General features: G+C 39.3%; 1 protein-coding gene across 7 annotated transcripts in view; it reads right to left on the bottom strand.

The window, feature by feature from the left end:
• LOC135106739 (uncharacterized) overlaps positions 1-18,601 on the bottom strand; it is a 34,698-nt gene extending 16,097 nt beyond the window's left edge. For 4 of the 7 annotated variants that reach the window (XR_010271447.1, XR_010271446.1, XM_064016005.1 and 1 more), the window contains exons 1-3: positions 18,344-18,601; positions 6,273-8,628; positions 5,881-6,047 (exon numbers count right to left, since the gene is read on the bottom strand). Coding sequence is in view for 5 of the 7 variants with exons in the window: in XM_064016005.1 (XP_063872075.1) it covers positions 5,881-6,047; positions 6,273-8,602 (2,497 nt within the window). In the remaining 2 variants the exon portion in view is untranslated. Of the gene's footprint in view, positions 1-5,880; positions 6,048-6,272; positions 8,629-16,257; positions 16,383-16,600; positions 17,186-18,343 lie in introns of all 7 variants that reach the window. The other 3 variants (XM_064016002.1, XM_064016004.1, XM_064016003.1) reach the window with 2 other exon arrangements.
• Positions 18,602-23,826: the final 5,225 nt, after the last annotated feature.

Below are 23,826 nucleotides of genomic sequence, written 5' to 3'. Positions count from 1 at the left end.
TGTAGGTGGAGTCATAGGCCAGGATGTCGTCCACGATCTTGATGGTGTTAGGTATGTCGCCGAGAGCTTGGTCTCCTCGACGGTTATACTCGTCTCCAGACGAGACGAGACCCATAACCGCTCGCCGAAACTTGTACCGACCCCAAGGTGTTATGAAGCAGGTTAAATCCTGGTCTTCTTCTCTAATGGGGACTTGAAAATACCCCATCTTGGCATCAAGAGTGGTGAACCAAACTGCTCCGGTCCCGATCGAGGCGATGGCGTCATGAGGTGAGCGCACTGGATACACGGGCCTCTTCACGTAACGGTTGAGTCGTGTCAGGTCAACACACAGCCTTACACCAGATGTCTTTTTTGGGACAGGCACGATGGGGTGGCACCATGCCGTAGGGTAGTCCACACTCTCGATGATTCCCTTGTTAAGCAGCTCTTCCAACTGGCTCTTAATTTCTTCACGCCAATTGTAAGGGATTGTACGAGATGCTGTTACGGCGAAGGGTCGAGCGTCGTCTGTCAACTCGATGGCCATGGATCCACCAGCCATTGCACGTAAACCTTCCTTTGCTTCGAAGACGCTGGGAAAGGCCTTGATCACAGCAGCAGCGTGCCCCGCACGCTGCTGTGGCGTTGGGTCGTAGGAATGAGGCCAGCTGATCACTTCTGTGGGCGTAGATAGAGGTGGCTGCGAGGCGGTCGGGTACTTGATGGAGCTGTTGCCGGTGTGCTGTTCTTCCCTGCGTAGCGGTCGGATTTGAGCCGGAAAATCTTCGGGGAGGATTCCGAGAGCGATGGAATCGTACCAGCTAAGCAGCGCCCCCTTCACCTCCTTCACCACGCTCACAACAGTCTCAGCTTCCCTGTCGCCCAGTTGCAAGTGCGACGAGAAAGTTCCTACACAGGTGAGGGGGTGATTACCGGCAGCATAAAGTCCATCACCATCAGCGGGCGCCAAGCTGGAGGGCGGGATTCCAAGGAGTGTTGCCGTGTCGAGGCCAATAACGGTCGTTTCGGCCCCAGAGTCAGGAGTCCACGTAATCTTGTCTCTTCCAGCGGGATGTGTGGCGGTAATGAGCACCTGGGGCGCAGGTCGTGCCGTCACCGTCTTTGTGTATACGCCTGATAAGAGCTGGTATACACTGGCACTGGCTCCCCGCCTCGGGCCTGCACCGCGATGAGGAGAGACAGTTGAGGAACTCCTCGAAGCTCCTCGTCGTTTCCTCACTGTCTGCTGACATACACTCGCAAAATGCCCTCTTTTCCCGCAGTTACGACACACTTTATCTATTGCCTGGCATCCCCTTTTGTCACTGCGACAATTTTTGCCACAACGATAACAGCCCGTGGGGCTTGAGCCCCCGAAACTGCCCTTCCTGTAGTTCGAGACAGCGTTCACACCATGGCTCGAAGAGTGAGAGCCGCCCCTTAGTACTGCACTACACTGGTTAGCGCTCTCTGATGCTCTGCAAATATCTATGGCGTTTTCAAGGGTGAGTTTCTTGTTTTCCAGCATGCGTTTCAGAGCCACTTCGTCTCGTGTCCCAACGACAATTCTGTCACGCAGCTGATGGTTTATGCACTGGTCGCAAAAGTCACAGAAATTGGCGATTTCCTTTACAGCACATAAAAAGTCGTCAAAACCTTCTTGCGTTTCTTGCACGCGGGAGTAGAAGTCTCTTCTATCCATGATGATGTTGCGCTGGCTTCGCAGGTACTCACACATTGCATCGAGGATGGTTCTTAACTCCGCGTCTCTCGGTAAGCTTATCCCGTAGCGAAGTGTACGGGTCCACTCGTCGTCTAGGACAGCAGCGAGTGCCGCCCTCTGCTCAGCCAGGGAGAGACAGTCTATCCTGGCGAGGGTTACGTATCCTTCAAACTTATGGCGCCACGTGTCGAACTCACGTAAAGATGCTGACGCCGTTAAGTGAGGAATGATGGTGGCGGACGTCGGGAACCTCGCGCCCTGGGTAGACGTGCTGCGGGCTGTGGTTTCGCCTTCATTGCTCGCCGTGGTGCGACTGGGAGCTTGTGTCCCCACTCTCTCCAGCAGCTGGGTTAAACGCTCCTCGCGAGCCTGACTCTGCTCCGACTGTCGCGCTAGCAGGGCAGCCAGCGCCTCCAACTGCTTCTCCATTCTGCGCCGTACCCACTGCAGCCTTGTCCTGATCCTACTCACTGCGCCATGTTCGACTCTTGACCAGCAGGGGCACAGGAAACGCAGGTAACAGTGCAGGTGTTTATTCACAGAAGGTGTGAACAGAAGGCTGGAGGTAGGTGATCTCTCGGCGCCAGGCCGCGCACTTCAACTTAACACTTATGACTGAAGCCTAGCTCGTTCACTCATACACGTATTCATGCCTCACACAAGTCTCGCTCATTCACTCGTTCACACAACTAGCTAACAACCACACAGTCACTACTAACTCTTCTCTCACATACAAGCAATATCAGATATACCTACCGTGTTATTCTATTTACATGAAGATGCAATGGGCTTATATATTTTTCTACGTAATCCCTTCTAAGTAGTAACACAAGTAAAATCACTCTTTTCATGAACAAATGTATATAAGTTGATTTTCTAGTGAATCGGCATTTAGATTTATTTGGTCATCTTAAGATTTCTATATGAATACACTCTTGATTGGAAACGTCTTAATCTAGACGACAGTAAACATAAAGGCAACATGTCTGTGACAGTCAAAAGTCCAAATTACATAGATCTCCTTCCTAGTTTATAGAAACGGCAATTTTAATAAAAAAAAAATTGGCAACTCGAGTGTCCTGGCGATAGTAATGCTGTATCTCTAACCAAAACTAACCAAAACAAAAAAGCTTCTTGTGGGAATTGGTGGCCCCCACATTGAGTGGCATACTGAGGGACAACACAATGGCATCGTTACAAAACTAGTGAAAAAGTTTCCTGTACTCCTCTCCCGTCAGTCAAGGATTGACTGAGAGATGTTTATTTTGGCTCTCGCTTACTTTGCCTTGTCGCTCGTTTCGTGAGAGGGATGCTAAAATTCCCACAAAAAAAAAAAAAAAAAAACGAGCCATATATTACGATGTTACTGAGTAGGTTGTGTCATACTATATATGTCAATATATAGTACGGTGTGATTTTTTTATTTTTTTTTTCATTGTCCAAATCAATAGTTTTTATATTTGTAATATGCTTTAAGATAATGCTAGCAGTTTACTCAATAATCAAACAAAAAAATAATTAATTTGACCACATTCTCTCAATATTATCCATAATGAAAAGTCGATACATCATTTCAATAGTATCATGATGATCAATGTTCTATGCATCTTTATGCATCTGGGATTTACTACAACAATATTTTAGCTCTCTTTCCTACAGTTAGATGAGCAGCAACGACATCTAGCGGTTTAGTTCCGAAAACTCCCCATTGAGACTGGAGTAAGATGATGGGGATTAAGGGAGAGGAAGCTACAGGAACAACAGGTCACCGATGGAGGAGGGAAGAAGGGGACGGAGAAGTGAGGTCACAAAGTGGGGAGAAAAGGTAAAGTAGGAAGAGGGAAGGATGGACGTGCTAAAGACTGGTAAAGAAGCGAAATAGAGCAGAGAGCAGAGAAAGAAGGAAGCGGGGACAGGAAATATGAGAGAGAGAGAGAGAGAGAGAGAGAGAGAGAGAGAGAAATAATGTAAATGAAAATAACAATAAGGAAAAGTACTAATGATAAAATAAAAATAACAACAACTAATGATAACAAAATAATAATAATAATAATAATAATAATAATAATAATAATAATAATAATAATAATAATAATAATAATCAAGGAGTAATAATAGTTACACACACACACACACATACACTTGCTGGTCACTCGGGGGGCCGACTCCTGTTCATGCCTCTCTCTCTCTCTCTCTCTCTCTCTCTCTCTCTCTCTCTCTCTCTCTCTCTCTCTCTCTCTCATTTTTATTATTATTATTATTATTATTATTATTATTATTATTATCATTACTATTATTATTATTAATATGAGAGAGAGAGAGAGAGAGAGAGAGAGAGAGAGAGAGAGAGAGTGTGTGTGTGTGTGTGTGTGTGTGTGTGTGTGTGTGTGTGAGGGGGGGGGGGGGGCTGGGGAGGGAGAACGGCAGGAGAAAATGGGAGTGTCTCATGGGAAACCTTTGCCATTACCAAGAGCTTAACACTATAGTGGAACCAGACTAACTTGGTAGTTAGTCTGGTATCCAAACTAACTGGGTGTTAGCCATACCTCTCCGTGCTGCTGCCATCTCAACCCCAGAGTGACCTGAGCTGACCATGGCCAATGGGACGCGGTCTGAGGGATTCACGTGTCTAGTACACTTAGGTGCCAGTGCCGCACGGCTTATAGGTGGTGCCAAGTGTACCCGGAAGATATAGTGTTGTTGTTCCTTCATCAAATCAAAAGCCATTAAAAAAACATGCAATCTTACATAACAACTTATAGCTTTTGAATAATTAAGACAAAGGATGATAGAGAGCGAGAGGTGTTCATATGCCTGTTGACTGTAAACGTGACACCAATGTGGGACCAGGACCGCTAAGACAGGTCGGCCAGACAGGAACCCAGCTTTTCTCTCCTACCGCGCAGTGACATCAGCTGTGCCACAACTCTCTCTCTCTCTCTCTCTCTCTCTCTCTCTCTCTCTCTCTCTCTCTTGAATTAATTGACGGTATATCATGTTGATAGTGATTTTTTTTATTAAAAGGAATGAATATAGAACATCACTAAATCCACACTCCACCTCCACTTGCCCTCCCTCCTCCTCCTCCCTTCCCCCACCACCACCACCACCGCCCATCCTTCCCCCTAATCCTAATCCCTAATCCTCCCTCCTTCTCCCCCCCCCCCACCACCCGTCCTTTCACCTCTTCTTTCCCTCCCTCTCCCCCAACCATCTCCTCCACCCACCTATCCATTCTATCTCTTCTTCCACATTACGTACACCTCACCCTGCTCATTTTTACTGATCCCCTCCGCAGGCCCCGGCTAACAAAAGCCACAGCCTCCGCAAATCTCCACTCCTCTAGGGAGGTCCTCCCTAAGGGACTAGTCCTCCGCTCTGGGCAATGCCTGTCACGCCCGCAAAATGTCCACCCCCATATATAATGTCTTTGTTCATTTTTTTTTCCTATTTCATGAGGGAGGGGAGTAGTATCACACACACACACACACACACACACACACACCAAGATAGGAATATGCGGCAGTGGTGTGGTCTCCTCATACAAAGAGGAATATTGTAAAATTAGAAAGAGTACAAAGAGCAGTCACTAAGATGGTTCAGGAGTTGAGCAAGTAAATCTACGAAGAGATTAAAAATGTTGGAAATTCCTACCCTTGAAAATAGGAGAGAGAGGAGATTTAATAAACATCTATAGAATGACAAATGGTATGGAAAATGTGGATAAAGAACGTTTTATAAATTCAGACACACAGAGTACAGTAAGAAACTGAAGAAAGTTAACTGTAGAAGAGACTTCAAGAAGTATAGTTTTTCTCACAGAAGTGTGAACAAATGGAATGAACTCAGTGAAGACGTTGTCAATGACGTAACTGCCCACGCTTTTAAGACCAAACTGGATAGATATAAAGACGGGATACTATGAGATTACTCCCCCTCCCGTAAACCACAACTAGGTAAATACAACTAGGTAAATACACACTCCCACTCCCTGCATCTATGCTGTACATGCTGCACAATAAACCAGTCAAGGAATCTTCCTGTCTCACACCTTGTGTGTACACTCCAGCCCGAGACTACAAATGTAGAGTCATAGCATGATACATCAATAACTACTCACTACATATAGGTATGATGCTTTCACATACACAGAAACAATTATTTAAAAAACTCACAAAGGTATTCTAGATTGGGAAGAGCCTGGCGGTTAGAGGTGAGGGCTGGCAGCAGACTACGGGCATGCTCATTACTGGACACACCCAAGTAGAGGCGTCTCAGGGATGTTGGGAGGAACTTCATGGCGTCAGCACTCAGGTGACCTTTAAACTGAAGAAGATATCGCCTGCAAAAGACGTGCGCACTTTGTACACACACACACACACACACAGAGAGAGAGAGAGAGAGAATTTCACCAGAACTTTTAAATTTGTTATAAATCTTCCATTGTTTGTCTTTTCCTTTTACACATAGGTAATAACAAAGAGTTTCATTGTAATGATGGTGATACTGTTAATTAGGCACTGGGATGCTTAGGAAACTGGCCAACATTGTATATGCTTATACTTACGTGTCTACGCTTTGCAGTATGGAGTCTGAGAGAGGAGTGCCTGGTAGGGGATGCTTGTAATAATGCCACAGGAACAGCTTTGTGCACTTGTGACCTTTCATTACTCTGGAAAACTTATCCATGTCAAGTGGCTGATGCCGTACGTCTACTTCTATCCACTGGAAAGGCACGAGTGGAAGCAGCACAATACTATTATACAGTGTGGAGTCGGTTATCCGTACTGTTGTATCAGGAGGGACTTGTTTAACATGGTGAGCAATATGCTCCGAAACATCTTCCATGATTTCGTCATCTAGTAACGACAGCCAGGCATCACATCCCTCTACTCCTGTCTCTGCTATTATGTCCATAGCCTCATTTTTTGCCCCATAAAGTGATGCCTCATGGGATTTGGATAAGAGCCATGCCACATGCAAGAAGGCATTCCTCAGTTTATCACTGTTTAATGGCTCCAAGGAATCTGGAAGGAGATGCCTTATGATCCCAGGAACAAAACCATCATTAAGATGTTCTATAACATATTGAGCAAAAAAATACTCCTGCAACCCATCAGATGGTAGGCAGTATTCTTCATAGATAACATGATTTCTAATATACTGCCGTAAGTAAAGGAAGGATCCCATCACCTCATCAAAGGGCAGGTTCTCTACCTTACAGCAGTCTCTCAATTTCCTGAGATCCTTGTCAGAAAGGTTCAGTGTGTTTTGTAATAGGCCATGAAAAGCTACTTCATATATACCTTTTAACACATTTCTAATGCAGATGTTGCGTTCTCGTCTGCTAGTTTCCCTTATATTACCAATGGCAAGTCTTTGTTGCAGTTTATCTACACAACAATCATGAATGGTGAAGTAAAGTCTAGATTGGGAAATGCTGCTTGTAACACAATCCGGCTTGTCTTTAAATATTTTTGCTAAAAATAGTAGGTTCAGAGGTAATCCAAAATGCTTCCTCAAGTCTATGCTTCCTAATAGACTCCTCAGCTGATCATGATTTCTGAGATTGTCACTAAGACAGCTGTAATACTTCAAAACGCAGTTAGCCTTTTCACTAGGAACAATCCCTTCCATGTTCACTTCCTGGATTTGGTAAGTTTGTCCTGCCTGGGCCAAAAAATCAACAACTTTCTCGGGCCGAGAGGTGGCAATTATTTTGAATCCAGGAACGTATTTGCCAAAATTCAGAATGTCATGTACAAGTTGGTCTGACGAACTATTTAGTTCGTCGATCCCATCTATAAGGAAAAGCACCTTGCAATCCTTAAGTTGTTTCATCATAGAATCATGGAATTTGGTAGAGACTTCTGGAATGATCTCCTCTAAGAATCTTTTCAGAGAAATACTAGCCTTCTCTCGGCATAATACTCTAAGGACAATGTCATACTCCTCCAGGTTCTTGATCTGACGATCACTTTCATCTTTAACCCATTCTGACATGATGTAAGTGAGCAATGTGGTTTTTCCACTTCCTGCCACACCGCTAATGATAATAAGTTCTGGTTGTCTATTCTGTGGAAGCTGTGAAGATTCAGAAATTGTCCCTCTTGATGATTCCTTGAGTTTCAAGAGGTCTGAGTAGTCAATCTCAGTACAAGTGTTTTTTTCTTTAAGGATAACATTACAGAATAGTGATTCAATATGGACACGGTTCATTGGAGAACCACTCAAGAAATTAAATGGATCAAAATACTGATCTTGCTTGTATATCTCTTTCAGGGCTCTCCTTGTTTCCTCAATGAATCCAATATGTGGTTCTTCAAATGCTTTTATGTCAATGATATCACTCATATCCTTAAGAATGTCATCTTTCATATTGATATTTTTCTCATCAGGGATACTGTATCTCCGCTGTGCGAATTCTAAAGTTCTGCAAAACAGTGTTTTTAACTCACGAACTTTGCAATGAAAATCCTGCGCTGTCAGTGAGGGAAACTCATGGACTAATGAGTTTCTCTCTTTTTTTATTTCATTTACTAATCCCTCCATGCAGTTACGATTTTTCCATGCATTATCATTAATAGATGCAACGTTCTCACATGCTACAGTGATAATCTTAAACAGCAAAGTTATATCACTATTATCACATGAAGGATCAGCATGGAGTTGCTCCTTTTCCGTTCTAGTAAACATACTTCTTTTCTCCCTATTTGACAAACATCTGTAGTTTGCTGTAGAGGTATATGGAAGACAATCCAAGTATTCAAAGAGTGTGATGGAGTCGGGTTTGTTAGTGCCATACTTCAGAATCTGTCTGAGCACAGTTCTTCCTGGACCTTGAAGTATTATATATAATTTGAAGAAATAATAGTCATTCGATGTACTAACGGCCATGTTGACTTGTATTACTCCTACAGCATCTGCAATTAAATGAAATAATTATATATATATATATATATATATATATATATATATATATATATATATATATATATATATATATATATATATATATATATATATATATATATATATATATATATATATATATATATATATATATATATATATATATATATATATATATATATATATATATATATATATATATATATATATATATATATATATATATATATATATATATATATATATATATATTGTTATGTAGGATATGATTAGAATAAGAAATGAGAGTGGGAAGAGGAAGATGGGAGAGAAGAATGAGAAGAAAAGAGAGAGAGATAAGAAAGACAGGCTGGGGACAAGCTGACAGGTCCCTAACATAACTGCAGCAAATTAGTATAACTTTCACCTGCATAGAGTTGTTTGTGTTCCCTATTTTATTTACCCAACTTTTAGTTGTTCATTCAGCTTGAGTCTCACACAGTAATTAGCCAAAGAGTTGCCTTTGATGATGGTGTAGTCAGTTCCCAGCCAGCCTTTTTTGTAGTTTTATCATAGTGAATTTCAAAAGATAATCATTTTATTTATACCAAACTAGTAGTTTCCAGCGAGTGCGAGAACACAGTGGGCTGCCATACATCATCTCCATGTCCCTCCCTTGTCCCCTTCATCCTGAGGCAGGGTGGGACAGCCTGTACATCAGCTTTCCCATGATCACCAGTCATTGGTCAACTTTTTTCAGGAGAGGTTGTGCACTGAGAGGCTTGGGGAATTTGTGTTATATCTTATGAGAGGACAATTACATTCATTTTATAATATTTGTCTAGTATAGCAGTAAGCCCCTGCTGATGACAGGTGATAAATACACTCTTTCAATAGCCTCTCTGTGATTGTAGTACTTTGTGAATGACTAGATAAGAACCCAACAGCTCCTTGATGGTCAGGTCAAGTATCAGACATGTCTGGGAGCAATCATTAGACTCTCCATTCTGTTTGTGGGCTGTTAGGATATGTGTTTATCCTTTGTCATAGCTATTCTTCCCTAGACATGGTTGGTGATTCTTTCCATCTGATGGTACAAGTTGACAGTGGTTGTATTTCCTTTGCTGGTAGATAAGTCAAAACAGGCTGGCGACCTCTTTCATATAATTTACATCACACCAGGCTACATAGGAAGCAGCCTAGGGAGACTGTGCTGAGACACATGCAGCCATGAAGAGGGGAAGAATGTGGTGTTACGACTGTAGGTGTTGAGGGTGCAGGAGTTCCGAGGGACCCTGTACACCCATTTTAAGCCCTGCACCCATTCACATGGGTGATGACTTGGGGAAACTAGTTCGTCTCAGGCAGCTGTAAGAAGGGCAAGAATTTGTGGTCATAACAATACATATATATATATATATATATATATATATATATATATATATATATATATATATATATATATATATATATATATATATATATATATATATATATATATATATATATATATATATATATATATATATAGTTACGGCCCAGGTTCAGCCCCCCTCACAGCTGCCACTATATTTTTCCTTCACTGGCTCCTTTGAATCCAGGCCCTTCTTGGTTTTCCCAAACTAGCAAAACTGAGATCACCATTCAGTTTAACCCAAAGAAGGGAATGTAATAAACACCAAACAAACCTCAACTTGCTGAGAAAGAATCGCGAACCACATGCTAGGACGGGCACAGCTGGGATGAAAGACACACAAGTATAAGGCTTATTCTGTGAGCTACCTCACACGAGACAAATGAGCCACACTCATAGAAAATTATATCCTCCTGCAAGTGAATAAAAAGCCTATATGCAGTCCCTTGAAAGACTATAAACAACCACACACAGAGTTGTGAAATCCTCTGGTTTCAGATCTCCCAGCAACAAGCTCTGAACACCAGTCGCAGTTAATGGTACAAAATGCTAATGAGATAGATACACAACAATCAACTGGAGATGATCAGAGAACAACTCCCAGACTCCAAACAGGACACAAAATGATCAGGACACTATAACGCAGATAAGATCAGCAGACCACCCATATTACCTGGCACCACAACTGCCAAACTCAAGCAAGGTGCTTATCCTACCTAGCAAAGTTGGAGCGTACTACTTCTACTGTTCCAGCACTAACTATTATGTCTAGCCCTCTAAAATATAATCAAAATCCCTCATGCCAGTTCTCTGTCACTCCTGCAAGATAGCTATGTCCTTCCCAATCAGCAAAACGATTCCACCCTTTCCCACTCTCTTTCCACTCTCTCTCTCACTATTGTGCCACTCATAGCAATATATATATATATATATATATATATATATATATATATATATATATATATATATATATATATATATATATATATATATATATATATATATATATATACTCTCTCTCTCTCTCTCTCTCTCTCTCTCTCTCTCACAATTGTGCCACTATATATATATATATATATATATATATATATATATATATATATATATATATATATATATATATATATATATATATATATATATATATATATATATATATACATTATGAGCCAAACATCAGCTGTTGGTCAGGTTTCCCAATATTACATTTGTAGCCTAGTGCAGGGCAAAAACATACAGGTCCAGGTAACTTGTGAGTCATATACATGCCTGCCTTGCATGCAAAGGAAATATATAATTCTAGACTTATCCTAACTGCTGAAAAGGACTCAAACAGACACATGCTAGGGAGAAATAAAAAAAAAAAAACTGACCCCACACAAAAAGGCTTAATATTCTTGAACTTACCTCCCACAGCAGCATCCACCCACTGCTCAAAGAATACTACAGCACACCAGTACAAGTTCAGCTCATCTCAAATCTCTCAAAAGACTGACCTCATCTTAAAAATTGAAAGGTCAGGAGAGAAAGATTACTGAACCCAAAACACAAGTAACAATTATCCTCTGGCCACAAAACACACAAAACAGTCACAAGACCACTAGCATTTAAATAAAATAAAGCACAAAGGAGTCAACTTGACTCACATGAACAAGCAACACATCCAAGCAAGCAAAGGACTCCGGAAGTATGAGCACACACAAAAATTCGGTGTTGCCTGTCACCTCAAACCTCAGAGGCCAGAGAGCAGTGTAAACGAGCACTTAAATTGGACCTCAAATGTATATTAACACATCACAAATCTGCAACATCAAAGAGACTCAGCAAGTACATACCAGTATGCTGCAGAATCTCTTGAAAAAAGTGAGTGGGGTTGTTACAGAAGCTACAACACTGACAGAAGGCTTAAAGTTTCCTCTCAAAACAGTGGACCAGCTCAAGGAGATGGAGACACATCTGATAGATCCAGGTGTGAGGATTGGACTGGTAAGTCTGATCATGGGAAATTATCATCATTAATAACTTAAAAAACAAAGAACTCTTTGGAAGGTGATCATGATGAAATTTGATTTTTCTTATTATCAGTAAGTTTATGAAAACTTTTTTCCTCTGTTGAACAGATTCACAAATTATGGTACATAATATGGATTAGGTATGCGTATACATGTAAACACTATTCTATTGTGTGATGCTTAGAGCCTTCTTTGTCTTTCTGGGTAACGTTTTGTATAAAGGTGGAGGTAATTAAACAAAAGGTAAAGGTGAAGGATACAACCTCTAGACTTAGCTCCTGCAAGAAGGCATGCTAGTAGGGGAGAGGATGGTATGAAGACTATCCATACCCAGTTCATAATTTCTAAGTATCCTTCCTCTAACCTTTGGAAACAGAGCTATGTACAGCATGTGTGCTTTGGTTCTTAAAGATGCTTTTTATAAAATAAGTACTACAAAAATATTGTGTATCTAATACAAACAGTAATTTTCATTCATATTCTTGTAAAATTAAGCTACTTTACTTGGGTGTCCTATAGATATGCACACAGTATGTTAATTATTGCATGATGGGGATGGATTATGGTATCTGTAATTTGTTCAGTTCTGTGTACAGCAGAGCTATTACCTAAATTGTGTATACAAATGTTCAATTGTGTATACAAATGTTCTGGTGCGCATAATTTTTTGGGGGGTTTCCACTCATTTATATTGGCAATGGACAAACATAGAACAAGTGGGTTGTTCCCTTCCTCTTTACCTTGATGCTGCAAGAGGGCAAGGGGATATCAGGAAACTTCAAAAACCAACCCATCATTGCTGCATGTCATTGCATATAACTGGGATGTGTGATGCCATATTAAGCTGATTCCTACTTGGTATAGAATTGTTCTAGTACATAACATACAAAGTGCTTGCTTGTGTCAAGCAAGTAATGAGGTTCATAATAAGTGACTCACTGGCCACAAAATTGAACATGTCTGGAAGGAACAACAAGAAGGCATTTGGTCCCACAAACTTATTCAAGACTGTTTATAATAAGTATTTTTCACATTTCTTCATTTATTTATTTATCTTTAATGTCAACACTCACGCTTAGGTCTTTAAAGTGTGATTTCATAAAATAGAAAAAAGTAAAACAACTAGAGGTGGGAGAGCCGCACCTTCTCTAGGGATATCATAAACAGCAGTAAAACATGTCACAGAATGCATTCACTACTTAGCCCTAGTAGACCTTATTAACTTATTTGCTGTTTACGTTGTTTATTTCATTTTTGTAAGTTTTGGAATATATATATTAGTAGCTTCATATACTTTTTTTTTCTGGTTCTATGAGGAGTGAAAATGAACTCACAAACGTCAGATTGCACAAGAAAAAATGTGAAGCATGTGGTGACATACTGGTTGAAAGGAGGAAGACATTGCAATGGCAATCGCATTCGAAGGGCTACTTGTGCAACATTTTCTGCTAATTACAATACCTGTATGTGTAAATCTTGTGCAAAAGGAAGTTTTATTATATATATAACAGGTATCTTAGTTTTGTTTACATGAAGTAGTTAGAAGCCTTTGTTAGAGATAATTCAAATCAGAATATAGGTACAGATGTATTTTTTGTCCAAAGGAATTCTGTATTCTGTATTACTTTTATCAGATTCTATCTATCTACATCTCTGATGCCTCATTCCCTCCGAGAAACATCCCTCTTAGCGGTGGCCATGGTAGAAAAACCGTATTACTTTTATTACTATTATTACTATTATTTTTATTGTTCTGTATTATTTGTGTTTATATACTATTATAGATTAGCCTAGTAGATTTTGTTTCACAATATTCACAGTATATTTGAGAAGCTTCTATTTTTTTGTGACATTAATATATGGAATAATTTTATAGCAGACAGTCACAATATAAACACTGTCAATTTCATTTTACCTTCAAAATTGTATGGTGTTTTTGAAGAGTTTTTGTGAAAAAAGTAATTCCATTTTGAAGTAAGTATATAGTAATAAAGTTAAGTTGAATTGTTTGATTATTATTTTTCACATAACTTTTGAGATAATTATGGCAATTGATATTAGGCTTTATGCAATTCAACAGAAAATGAACATCAGAGAAAACATTAGATATGATGTATTTACTTTTTTAAATACTAACTTTCATTGGAGGAAAGGGGGTATAGGTATACTCGTATAATACAGAAGACTTCCACTGTTTTCTATTTTTCAGTGACTATGTCAAAAGCCCTTTATCAATGGTAATGCACCAAATATATGCAATATATCCCCATAAATTCAATGCCATGCCCACACACTACCCATATGGATCCCACCCATGTCCTACATTTAGCCCACTTGGGCAGCCCACCTGAAACCCACATGAATCCCATGGCCAAATTTATCTGGGTCCCATGTGGGTAGTCCACATGGGACCCATAAAGTAGCCCACAAAAGACCCACATGGGTCCCATTATCCAGTGCTGGCTAGGACTACATGAATAGTTGTTGTACGAGTACATACCCCCCTCTCTCTCTCTCTCTCTCTCTCTCTCTCTCTCTCTCTCTCTCTCTCTCTCTCTCTCTCTCTCTCTCTCTCTCTCTCTCTCTCTCTCTCTCTCTCTCTCTCTCTCGTGACACTTAGGAAAAAGAGAGCAGAAATCCATCAAACTATTTCATGTGGAAGATAAATTTCCTGAACCTGATGATGTATAAACATATATGAATATGTATATGTATATATATATATATATATATATATATATATATATATATATATATATATATATATATATATATATATATATATATATATATATATATATATATATGTATAAACATGACAGGAGCTTTTGAAAAGTACTGCTGCATATGAAAATTATGAATAGTACATGTATATTGAGTATGGAGACTGAAGAATATAAATTTATTGAGGCTTTCAGAGATTGTTATATGTATCAACATGTGTTACCAGGGGAAGAGGTGTGTGTTCACTAAGTGTACTAGATTTAATTTTTACCAAGGAAGAGGCAATGATATCTGATATCCTATATGAGTCACCTTTGGGCAAAAGTGATCACTGCATTATTACACTTGATGTGCAGTTCTGTACACCTAGTTTAATACACTCATATAAGAAATATTACTATAATAAAGGTGGCTATAATTCTATTAGGTCATATATGGATAGTATTAATTGGGAGAAGGAATTGAACAGTTGTAAGGATGATGTTGAAAAGCAGTGGGCATTGGTAACAGCAAGACTGCAGTATGCTAAAAACAAGTTTATTCCTAACAAAATTATTAAGTCAGCTGGTCAACAGGTGAACAACAGGCCACTTAACAAGGAGACATGACAAGTAATAAAACAAAAACACAGAACGTGGCAAAGGTACATGGAGACAAAACATCCAGAAAAATATAGAGAGTATACTAGAGGAAGAAACAAAGTAAGATCCATAACAAGAAAACAACAGAAAAAAATGGAAGCAAATATTTCAGCAAGTGTTAAGGAGAACCCCAAGAAATTCTGGAAGTTTGTTAGGAATATAGTTAAGACAAAAGATGGAGTGTCTGACTTAATAAAATCAAGAGTAGGGAGTGAAGTTGATTTAACAAAAACACAGATAGTGAGAAAGCCTAAGTACTGGCTGATTTTTTAGTGGCGTGTTCACCCAGGAGCCTGAATGTATGCCCTCACCTATCAAGTCCAGGAATTACAAAGTGAGACTGGAAGCTATAGGCATTACAACTAATGAAATACAGGACAAACTGAAAAATGTCAAAGTGGACAAGTCTTAAGGCCCAGATGAAATTAACCTAAGATTACTTAGGGAGTTAAGCAAGGAACTTGGGGAACTGCTACAATGCCTATTTAATACATCAATCAAGACAGGGAAAGTACCAGAGATGTGGAAAAGAGCAACAATATCTGCATTATTCAAGAAGGGTTGTAGGAAAAATTCAAGTAACTATAGACTCATAAGCCTCACATGTGTTATTTGTAAAGTTCTGGAATCTATAATAAGAGACAGAATACTGAATCATTTACTAGAAAATAATTTATTAAGCCCTGAACAGTTTGGATTTATGAGCAGCAGATCCATTACATTACAAATGTTAAATGTGATGAATGCTTGGAATAAAGCAGGGGGTGAGCTAGATGTAGTGTATTTGGATATTAAAAAAGCCTTTGATATAGTGCCACACAAGAGACTGATCTTTAAGTTAAAAAGTTATGGTATCAGTGGACAACTTACTTTGTGGATTTCAGCATTACTATAGGAGAGAAAACTGCAAGTTGTTGTGGGTGGTTCATCATCAGAATGGAAAGAGGTGTCAAGTGGAGTGCTTCAAGGTAGTGTCGTCAGACCACTGTTGTTTACTATATATATATATATATATATATATATATATATATATATATATATATATATATATATATATATATATATATATATATATATATATATATATATATATATATATATATATATATACGAGTATATATATATCAATGATTTGCCTAATAATATAGCCTCAATTTTATATGTGTTTGCAGATGATACAAAGTGCTTCAGAGAGATAGTGAACTTCACTCACCAAGTAATACTCCAAAATTACATAAATAGACTTCGAGAGTGGTCAGAGAGATGGCTACTTCAATTTCACCCTGAGAAGTGCAAGATTATGACAGTGTCAAGGTCTAAGTCATATAAACACAAGCAATATACAATGAGGAACGAAGGTCAAGTAGTATCTTTTGAGAGAGCTGACATGGAAAAAGATCTGGGCATAATGGTGGATGAATTTTGAAAATCATATAAATTAAAAGATTAACAAAGCAAGTAGAGCATTGGAACTTATCAGAAGATTTTTCATCTATTTAAACCAAGAAAATTTTAAGAAATTTTATATTGCATTAGTGAGACCTCATTTTGAATTTATTAACATAATCTGGAGCCCAATTAGAAAAAAAAAAGATATAACCTCTGGAAAATGTAGAGATGAGCGACAAAGATGATTCCGAGACTCAAGAACCTGTGTTATGAAGAGAGACAAAGTGCTACAGCTGCCTACACTAGTATACTGGAGAATGAGGGATGATATGATAGAGGCATGTAAAAACTGGAAAGTATGAAACAGGGATAGCTGCAGTGCTGCAGCTCGATGAGGGTGCAGGCCCAGCTACAAGAGGACACAAATATAAGTTAATGAAAAAAGAGATATCATACAAAGCTAAGGCAAAACTTCTTTACAGAAAGAACAGTCAACACATGGAATAACCTCCCATCAATTATTGTAGAAACCCAGAGTGTATTTGCATTTGAAAGAAGATTGGATCAATATTGGAGACATCGACATGAAATTTGATTATGAAGCTGAGCTGTCACTCTCACCGCATGCCAACCAACGATTACATCAAAAAATACAAGATCTGGACATATAGGTTTAACTGCCTGCACCCAGTATTCATCTAAGTAAACCTAAGTAAGTATATTATTCACACTGAGAGTTCTGAAATGTCTTAAAGTCATCAATGGGATGAGTAAGAAACTTTGGCATTATGATATCTGAGTTAAATGCCCATATTGTGCATAGAATTTAAGTGCATATTTTTCTTCATGTAAAAATACTACACTCCATACAAGCGTAATAGTTTTGACTGCATATTGAACTGTTATTGCATCGGTAATAAAAGAAATGGAATAGTGTGTGTGTGTGTGTGTGTGTGTGTGTGTGTGTGTGTGTATACATATATATATATATATATATATATATATATATATATATATATATATATAGAGAGAGAGAGAGAGAGAGAGAGAGAGAGAGAGAGAGAGAGGAGGGGGGGGTACGTGAACCCAAGGATAGACTCCAGTGGCCTTGAGAAGCAGCACCCCTCTCATTGTTACCAAGTGCACGATAACCCTACTTATCTACATAATGGAAAGGAAGACAGTGAGCCCCTATTTCTTTCCTACTATTACTACTTCAGTTACTACTACCACTACTACTGTTATTACTATGAAAGAGAGAGAGAGAGAGAGAGAGAGAGAGAGAGAGAGAGAGAGAGAGAGAGAGAGAATCTCTCTCTCTCTCTCTCTCTCATAGTAATAACAGTATAGACTACTTCAGTTACTACTACTACTACTACTGCTACTGTTGTTACTATGAGAGAGAGAGAGAGAGAGAGAGAGAGAGAGAGAGAGAGAGAGAGAGAGAGAGAGAGAGAGAGATTGTGTGTGTGTGTGTGTGTGTGTGTGTGTGTGTTCTGAATTTTTGTACACACACAGACACACACACAAACAAACAGCAATAGCAGCAGCAGCAGCAGCACCTCACCTTTGTCTGGGATTCAGCAGGGCAGTCTAGCTGCCTCCACTCGGTGTGGCAGGATATCGAGTCTGTTTATATTCCTTGGGTGGAACACAGACAAATGCTTGTACGCTATACACTCAGTGCGAACACAATCACGGATAATGTGCAACTAAGTAATCTTAAGTGCTGCAAGGCCGTAACCTTTCTCCGTGTTGATAAGACTATGCTAGGCAGTTGAGTCTGCTGCACCCTGTTGATGCGCAGAGGAACTAGCTGGCAGGTGTTTCACGAGTTGTATCTTAACTAATATTAATATGCATCTTAACGTGGAAATATAGTTTTAAGTAGAAAACAAAAAAAGTATTGAGATAGATACGAAAAAAAAAAAAAAAAATATATATATATATATATATATATATATATATATATATATATATATATATATATATATATATATATATATATATATATATATATATATATATATATATATATATATATATATATATGTGTGTGTGTGTGTGTGTGTGTGTGTGTGTGTGTGTGTGTGTGTGTGTGTGTGTGTTCCCGCAACATAAGTAGGTGTGTAGAAAATTAGACATGGTAGATTTACCATACACAGGATATGATAATATGTGACCTTAGGCTCTAATACTGACCTTGGGCTCTAATCCGATAGTTTTCCCAGTACAAAGTTTAGCACCGCGACTGACCAATACCTCTTTAGGTGGGAAATTTAACTTATAGTAATAGACATGGGAATATTCCTAAGGAACCTTCTGTATGGAATTAAAGACCCGTAATGAATGCCATCCTGAATTTTGTTCAGACATGGGTGGTTAATCAGTAATCTAAAAAGGTATAAAAATATAAAAGTATTCAGGTTCATAAATTATTTAATTTTACGCAAAGTATTGCATTTGTAGAGAAGAGGATGACCATTGGTCTGACCATTTTATCCTGAGTGTTTAATTTTACGCAAAGTATTGCATTTGTAGAGAAGAGGATGACCATTGGTCTGACCATTTTATCCTGAGTGTTTGGGCATAACCCTTTCCGGAGGTTTCCCAGCCTGCGGCGCTGCCACATTGTACCAACACACACTGGCCAGCAGACATAGCTGCCTAGCCTGGTCTTACAACTTTAAAATTAAATGGAGTTGTAGTATAAATGTAATGTAATGCTTTGAAAAGGCAAGTTAATGCAATAAATGTTTATTCTTTAGTGATAATTTATTTTTATTTATTTTTATTTATTTATTTATTTTTTATTTATTTATTTATTTTTTTGCAAACCACAATACTTGACAACGTTCCCTCCGGACCTTGTCACATCTCTACGAGTAACTGAGTCAGGTCACACTGTCAGAGTGACTGTGTCAATCCATCGGTCACTTCCTCTCAAGACTCGCGCCGCCGGCCACGATGAGAGCAATCTCTCAAGCTTGCTTACAAAAAAGTTCATTTACTCATTAAACAAGTATTTCTTGGAAGAAGAAGAAGAAGAAGAAGAAGAAGAAGAAGAAGAAGAAGAAGAATATATATATATATATAGAGAGAGAGAGAGAGAGAGAGAGAGAGAGAGAGAGAGAGAGAGAGAGAGAGAGAGAGAGAGAGAGAGAGAGAGAGAGAGAGAGAGAAATGGTGTGTAGGGACTGAGATTATTACTGGGCTTAGGCTCTAATCCAATAGTTTGTCCAGTACAAAGTTTAGCACCGGCACAGGCAGGGAAAACCCCGGAAAGGACAACGTCTAAACGCTTAGCATAAAAAGCTGACCATAGAGTTCTTCAAGTGTGAATTCGATAACGATTCTAAAAAGCCTAGTTATATTTTCAGCAAGAGTGTGTTATACCAAATGTCCTTTCTTTGTACAAGATTGTAGGTTGCATTCTTTCCCAGAGAGACAATGGCCAGCTACATCTCTCTCTCTCTCTCTCTCTCTCTCTCTCTCTCTCTCTCTCTCTCTCTCTCTCTCTCTCTCTACTCTCTCTCTCTCTCTCTCTCTCTGTATATATATATATATATATATATATATATATATATATATATATATATATATATATATATATATATATATATATATATATATATATATATATATATATATATACAGACAATAGACCATTAACGTTATTGGGCAAGTGAACTTTGGACAGTAAGGTTAATGACTAGGTTAGATTAACGCTACTGACCAGACCATTAAAATCTTGGGCTATTACCCCTAGTGGGAACGATATATATATATATATATATATATATATATATATATATATATATATATATATATATATATATATATATATATATATATATATATATATATATATATATATATATATATATATATATATATATATATATATATATATATATATATATATATATATATATATATATATATATATATATATATATATATATATATATATATATATATATATATATATATATATATATATATATATATATATGTATATGAGGAGGAGGCAGTAGACACCTGCCGAAACGATAATTACTCCCAGTGAGGTCTAAAGCACTGTTCAGGGGGTGCTGTGAACTTATCATTAAACCCAGCTGTGACCTCACTGAACGTTTCCCTTTGTGTCTCACAACACAAGGGGGTAGTCACAGCCTGCCCTCTAAAGACAACTCTCTTCCTCCACACAAAACTACAAGCACCTAATAACACACACACCCTTCACTCCAAAAATTTTAAAATCATGGCGACTCCTACACCAGCCTCGGAGTCCCCATCTGGGGAGGGGACCATAAATGTCCCCAGGTCGGACTGCCTTTCCGTCGACGACCCTAAGTGTCTTGACACCCCCCTCAACTTTTTCTTCATTAACTTCTGCAACATTCGCGGTCTAAGATCTAATTTTCAATCTGTAGAACACCACCTCTCCTCTTCTAAACCTCATCTTCTTTTCCTCACTGAAACTCAGGTGTCTGAGGCAACTGACAGTAGCCCATTTTCTGTTCCCTCCTACTTTCTCTATCCTCATTTTCGATCCAAAGCTGGATGCTGCGTTTATGTGCGCAATGACTTAACCTGCTCTCGTGCCCACGCTCTTGAATCTTTCGAGTTTTCCATCATCTGGCTACGACTACAGAGTCAATCTCATACTAAATTTATCTGTGCTGTATACCTCTCTCCTAACTCCTCTGACTATAAGAAATTCTTTGACTACTTAACTTCCAAAGTGGAGCACATTCTGACCCTCTTCCCTTTTGCAGAGATCTCCATTCTTGGAGACTTCAATGTTCACCACCAGCTTTGGCTTTCCTCTCCCTTCACTGACCATCCTGGTGAACTAGCCTACAACTTTGCTATCCTCCATGACCTAGAGCAATTGGTGCAACACCCTACTCGTATTCCTGACCGTCTTGGAGATACGCCCAACATTCTTGACCTCTTCCTGACCTCTAATCCTTCTGCTTATGCTGTCACCCTTTCTTCTCTGTTGGGCTCCTCCGATCACAATCTCATATCTTTATCTTGTCCTATCACTCCAATCCCTCCTCAGGATCCCCCTAAGCGAAGGTGCCTCTGGCGTTTTGCCTCTGCTAGTTGGGGGGACCTGAGGAGGTATTTTGCTGATTTTCCTTGGAATAACTACTGCTTCCGTGTCAGAGACCCGTTTTTGTGTGCTGAGCGCATAACAGAGGTGATAGTGTCTGGCATGGAGGCGTACATTCCTCACTCTTTTTCTCGTCCTAAACCTTCTAAACCTTGGTTTAACGCAGCTTGTTCTCGTGCTATACATGATAGAGAGGTGGCCCACAAAAGGTAATTAAGCCTTCCTTCACCAGAATCTCATGCACTTTATATTTCTGCCCGGAACCATGCCAAGTCTGTTCTCCAACTAGCCAAAAACTCCTTCATTAACAGAAAATGTCAAAACCTTTCAAGATCTAACTCCCCTCGTGATTTCTGACATCTAGCCAAAAATATCTCCAATAACTTTGCTTCTTCTTCTTTCCCTCCTCTACTTCAACCAGATGGCACCACTGCTATCACATCTATTTCTAAAGCTGAACTCTTTGCTCAAACCTTTGCTAAAGACTCTACCTTGGACGATTCTGGGCTTGTTCCTCCCTCTCCTCCACCCTCTGACTACTTCATGCCACATATTAAAATTCTTCGTAATGATGTTTTCCATGCCCTCGCTGGTCTAAACCCTCGGAAGGCTTATGGACCTGATGGGGTCCCTCCTATTGTTCTCCGAAACTGTGCCTCCGTGCTTGCACCTTGCCTAGTCAAACTCTTTCAGCTCTGTCTGTCAACATCTACCTTTCCTTTTTGCTGGAAGTTTGCCTACATTCAACCTGTTCCTAAAAAGGGTGACCGCTCTAATCCCTCAAACTACCGTCCTATTGCTTTAATTTCCTGCTTATCTAAAGTTTTTGAATCTATCCTCAACAGGAAGATTCTTAAACATCTATCACTTCACAACCTTCTATCTGATCGCCAGTATGGGTTCCGTCAAGGCCGCTCTACTGGTGATCTTCTGGCTTTCCTTACTGAGTCTTGGTCATCCTCTTTTAGAGACTTTGGTGAAACTTTTGCTGTTGCCTTGGACATATCAAAAGCCTTTGATAGAGTCTGGCACAAAGCTTTGATTTCCAAACTACCCTCCTACGGTTTCTATCCTTCTCTCTGTAACTTCATCTCAAGTTTCCTTTCTGACCGTTCTATTGTTGCTGTGGTAGACGGTCACTGTTCTTCTAAATCTATTAACAGTGGTGTTCCTCAGGGTTCTGTCCTGTCACCCACTCTCTTCTTATTATTCATTAATGATCTTCTAAATCAAACTTCTTGTCCTATCCACTCCTATGCTGATGATACCACCCTGCACTTTTCCACGTCTTTTCATAGACGTCCAACCCTTCAGGAGGTAAACATATCACGCAGGGAAGCCACAGAACGCCTGACTTCTGATCTTTCTAAAATTTCTGATTGGGGCAAAGCAAACTTGGTATTGTTCAATGCCTCAAAAACTCAATTCCTCCATCTATCAACTCGACACAATCTTCCAGACAACTATCCCCTCTTCTTCAATGACACTCAACTGTCCCCCTCTTCTACACTGAACATCCTCGGTCTGTCCTTTACTTATAATCTGAACTGGAAACTTCACATCTCATCTCTAGCTAAAACAGCTTCTATGAAGTTAGGTGTTCTGAGACGTCTCCGCCAGTTTCTCTCACCCCCCCCAGCTGCTAACTCTGTACAAGGGCCTTATCCGTCCATGTATGGAATATGCTTCACATGTCTAGGGGGGTTCCACTCATACTGCTCTTCTAGACAGGTTGGAAGCAAAAGCTTTTCGTCTCATCAACTCCTCTCCTCTAACTGACTGTCTTCAGCCCCTCTCTCACCGCCGCAATGTTGTCTTCTACTGCTATTTTCATGCCAACTGCTCTTCTGATCTTGCTAACTGCATGCCTCCCCTCCTTCCGCGGCCCCGCTGCACAAGACTTTCTTCTTTCTCTCACCCCTATT

The sequence above is a fragment of the Scylla paramamosain genome, chromosome 14 (assembly GCF_035594125.1).
Source record: "Scylla paramamosain isolate STU-SP2022 chromosome 14, ASM3559412v1, whole genome shotgun sequence".
NCBI lineage: Eukaryota > Metazoa > Arthropoda > Malacostraca > Decapoda > Portunidae > Scylla > Scylla paramamosain.
Note: the sequence above shows the minus strand (reverse complement) of the source record. Positions and strands in the feature narration are given on the sequence as shown.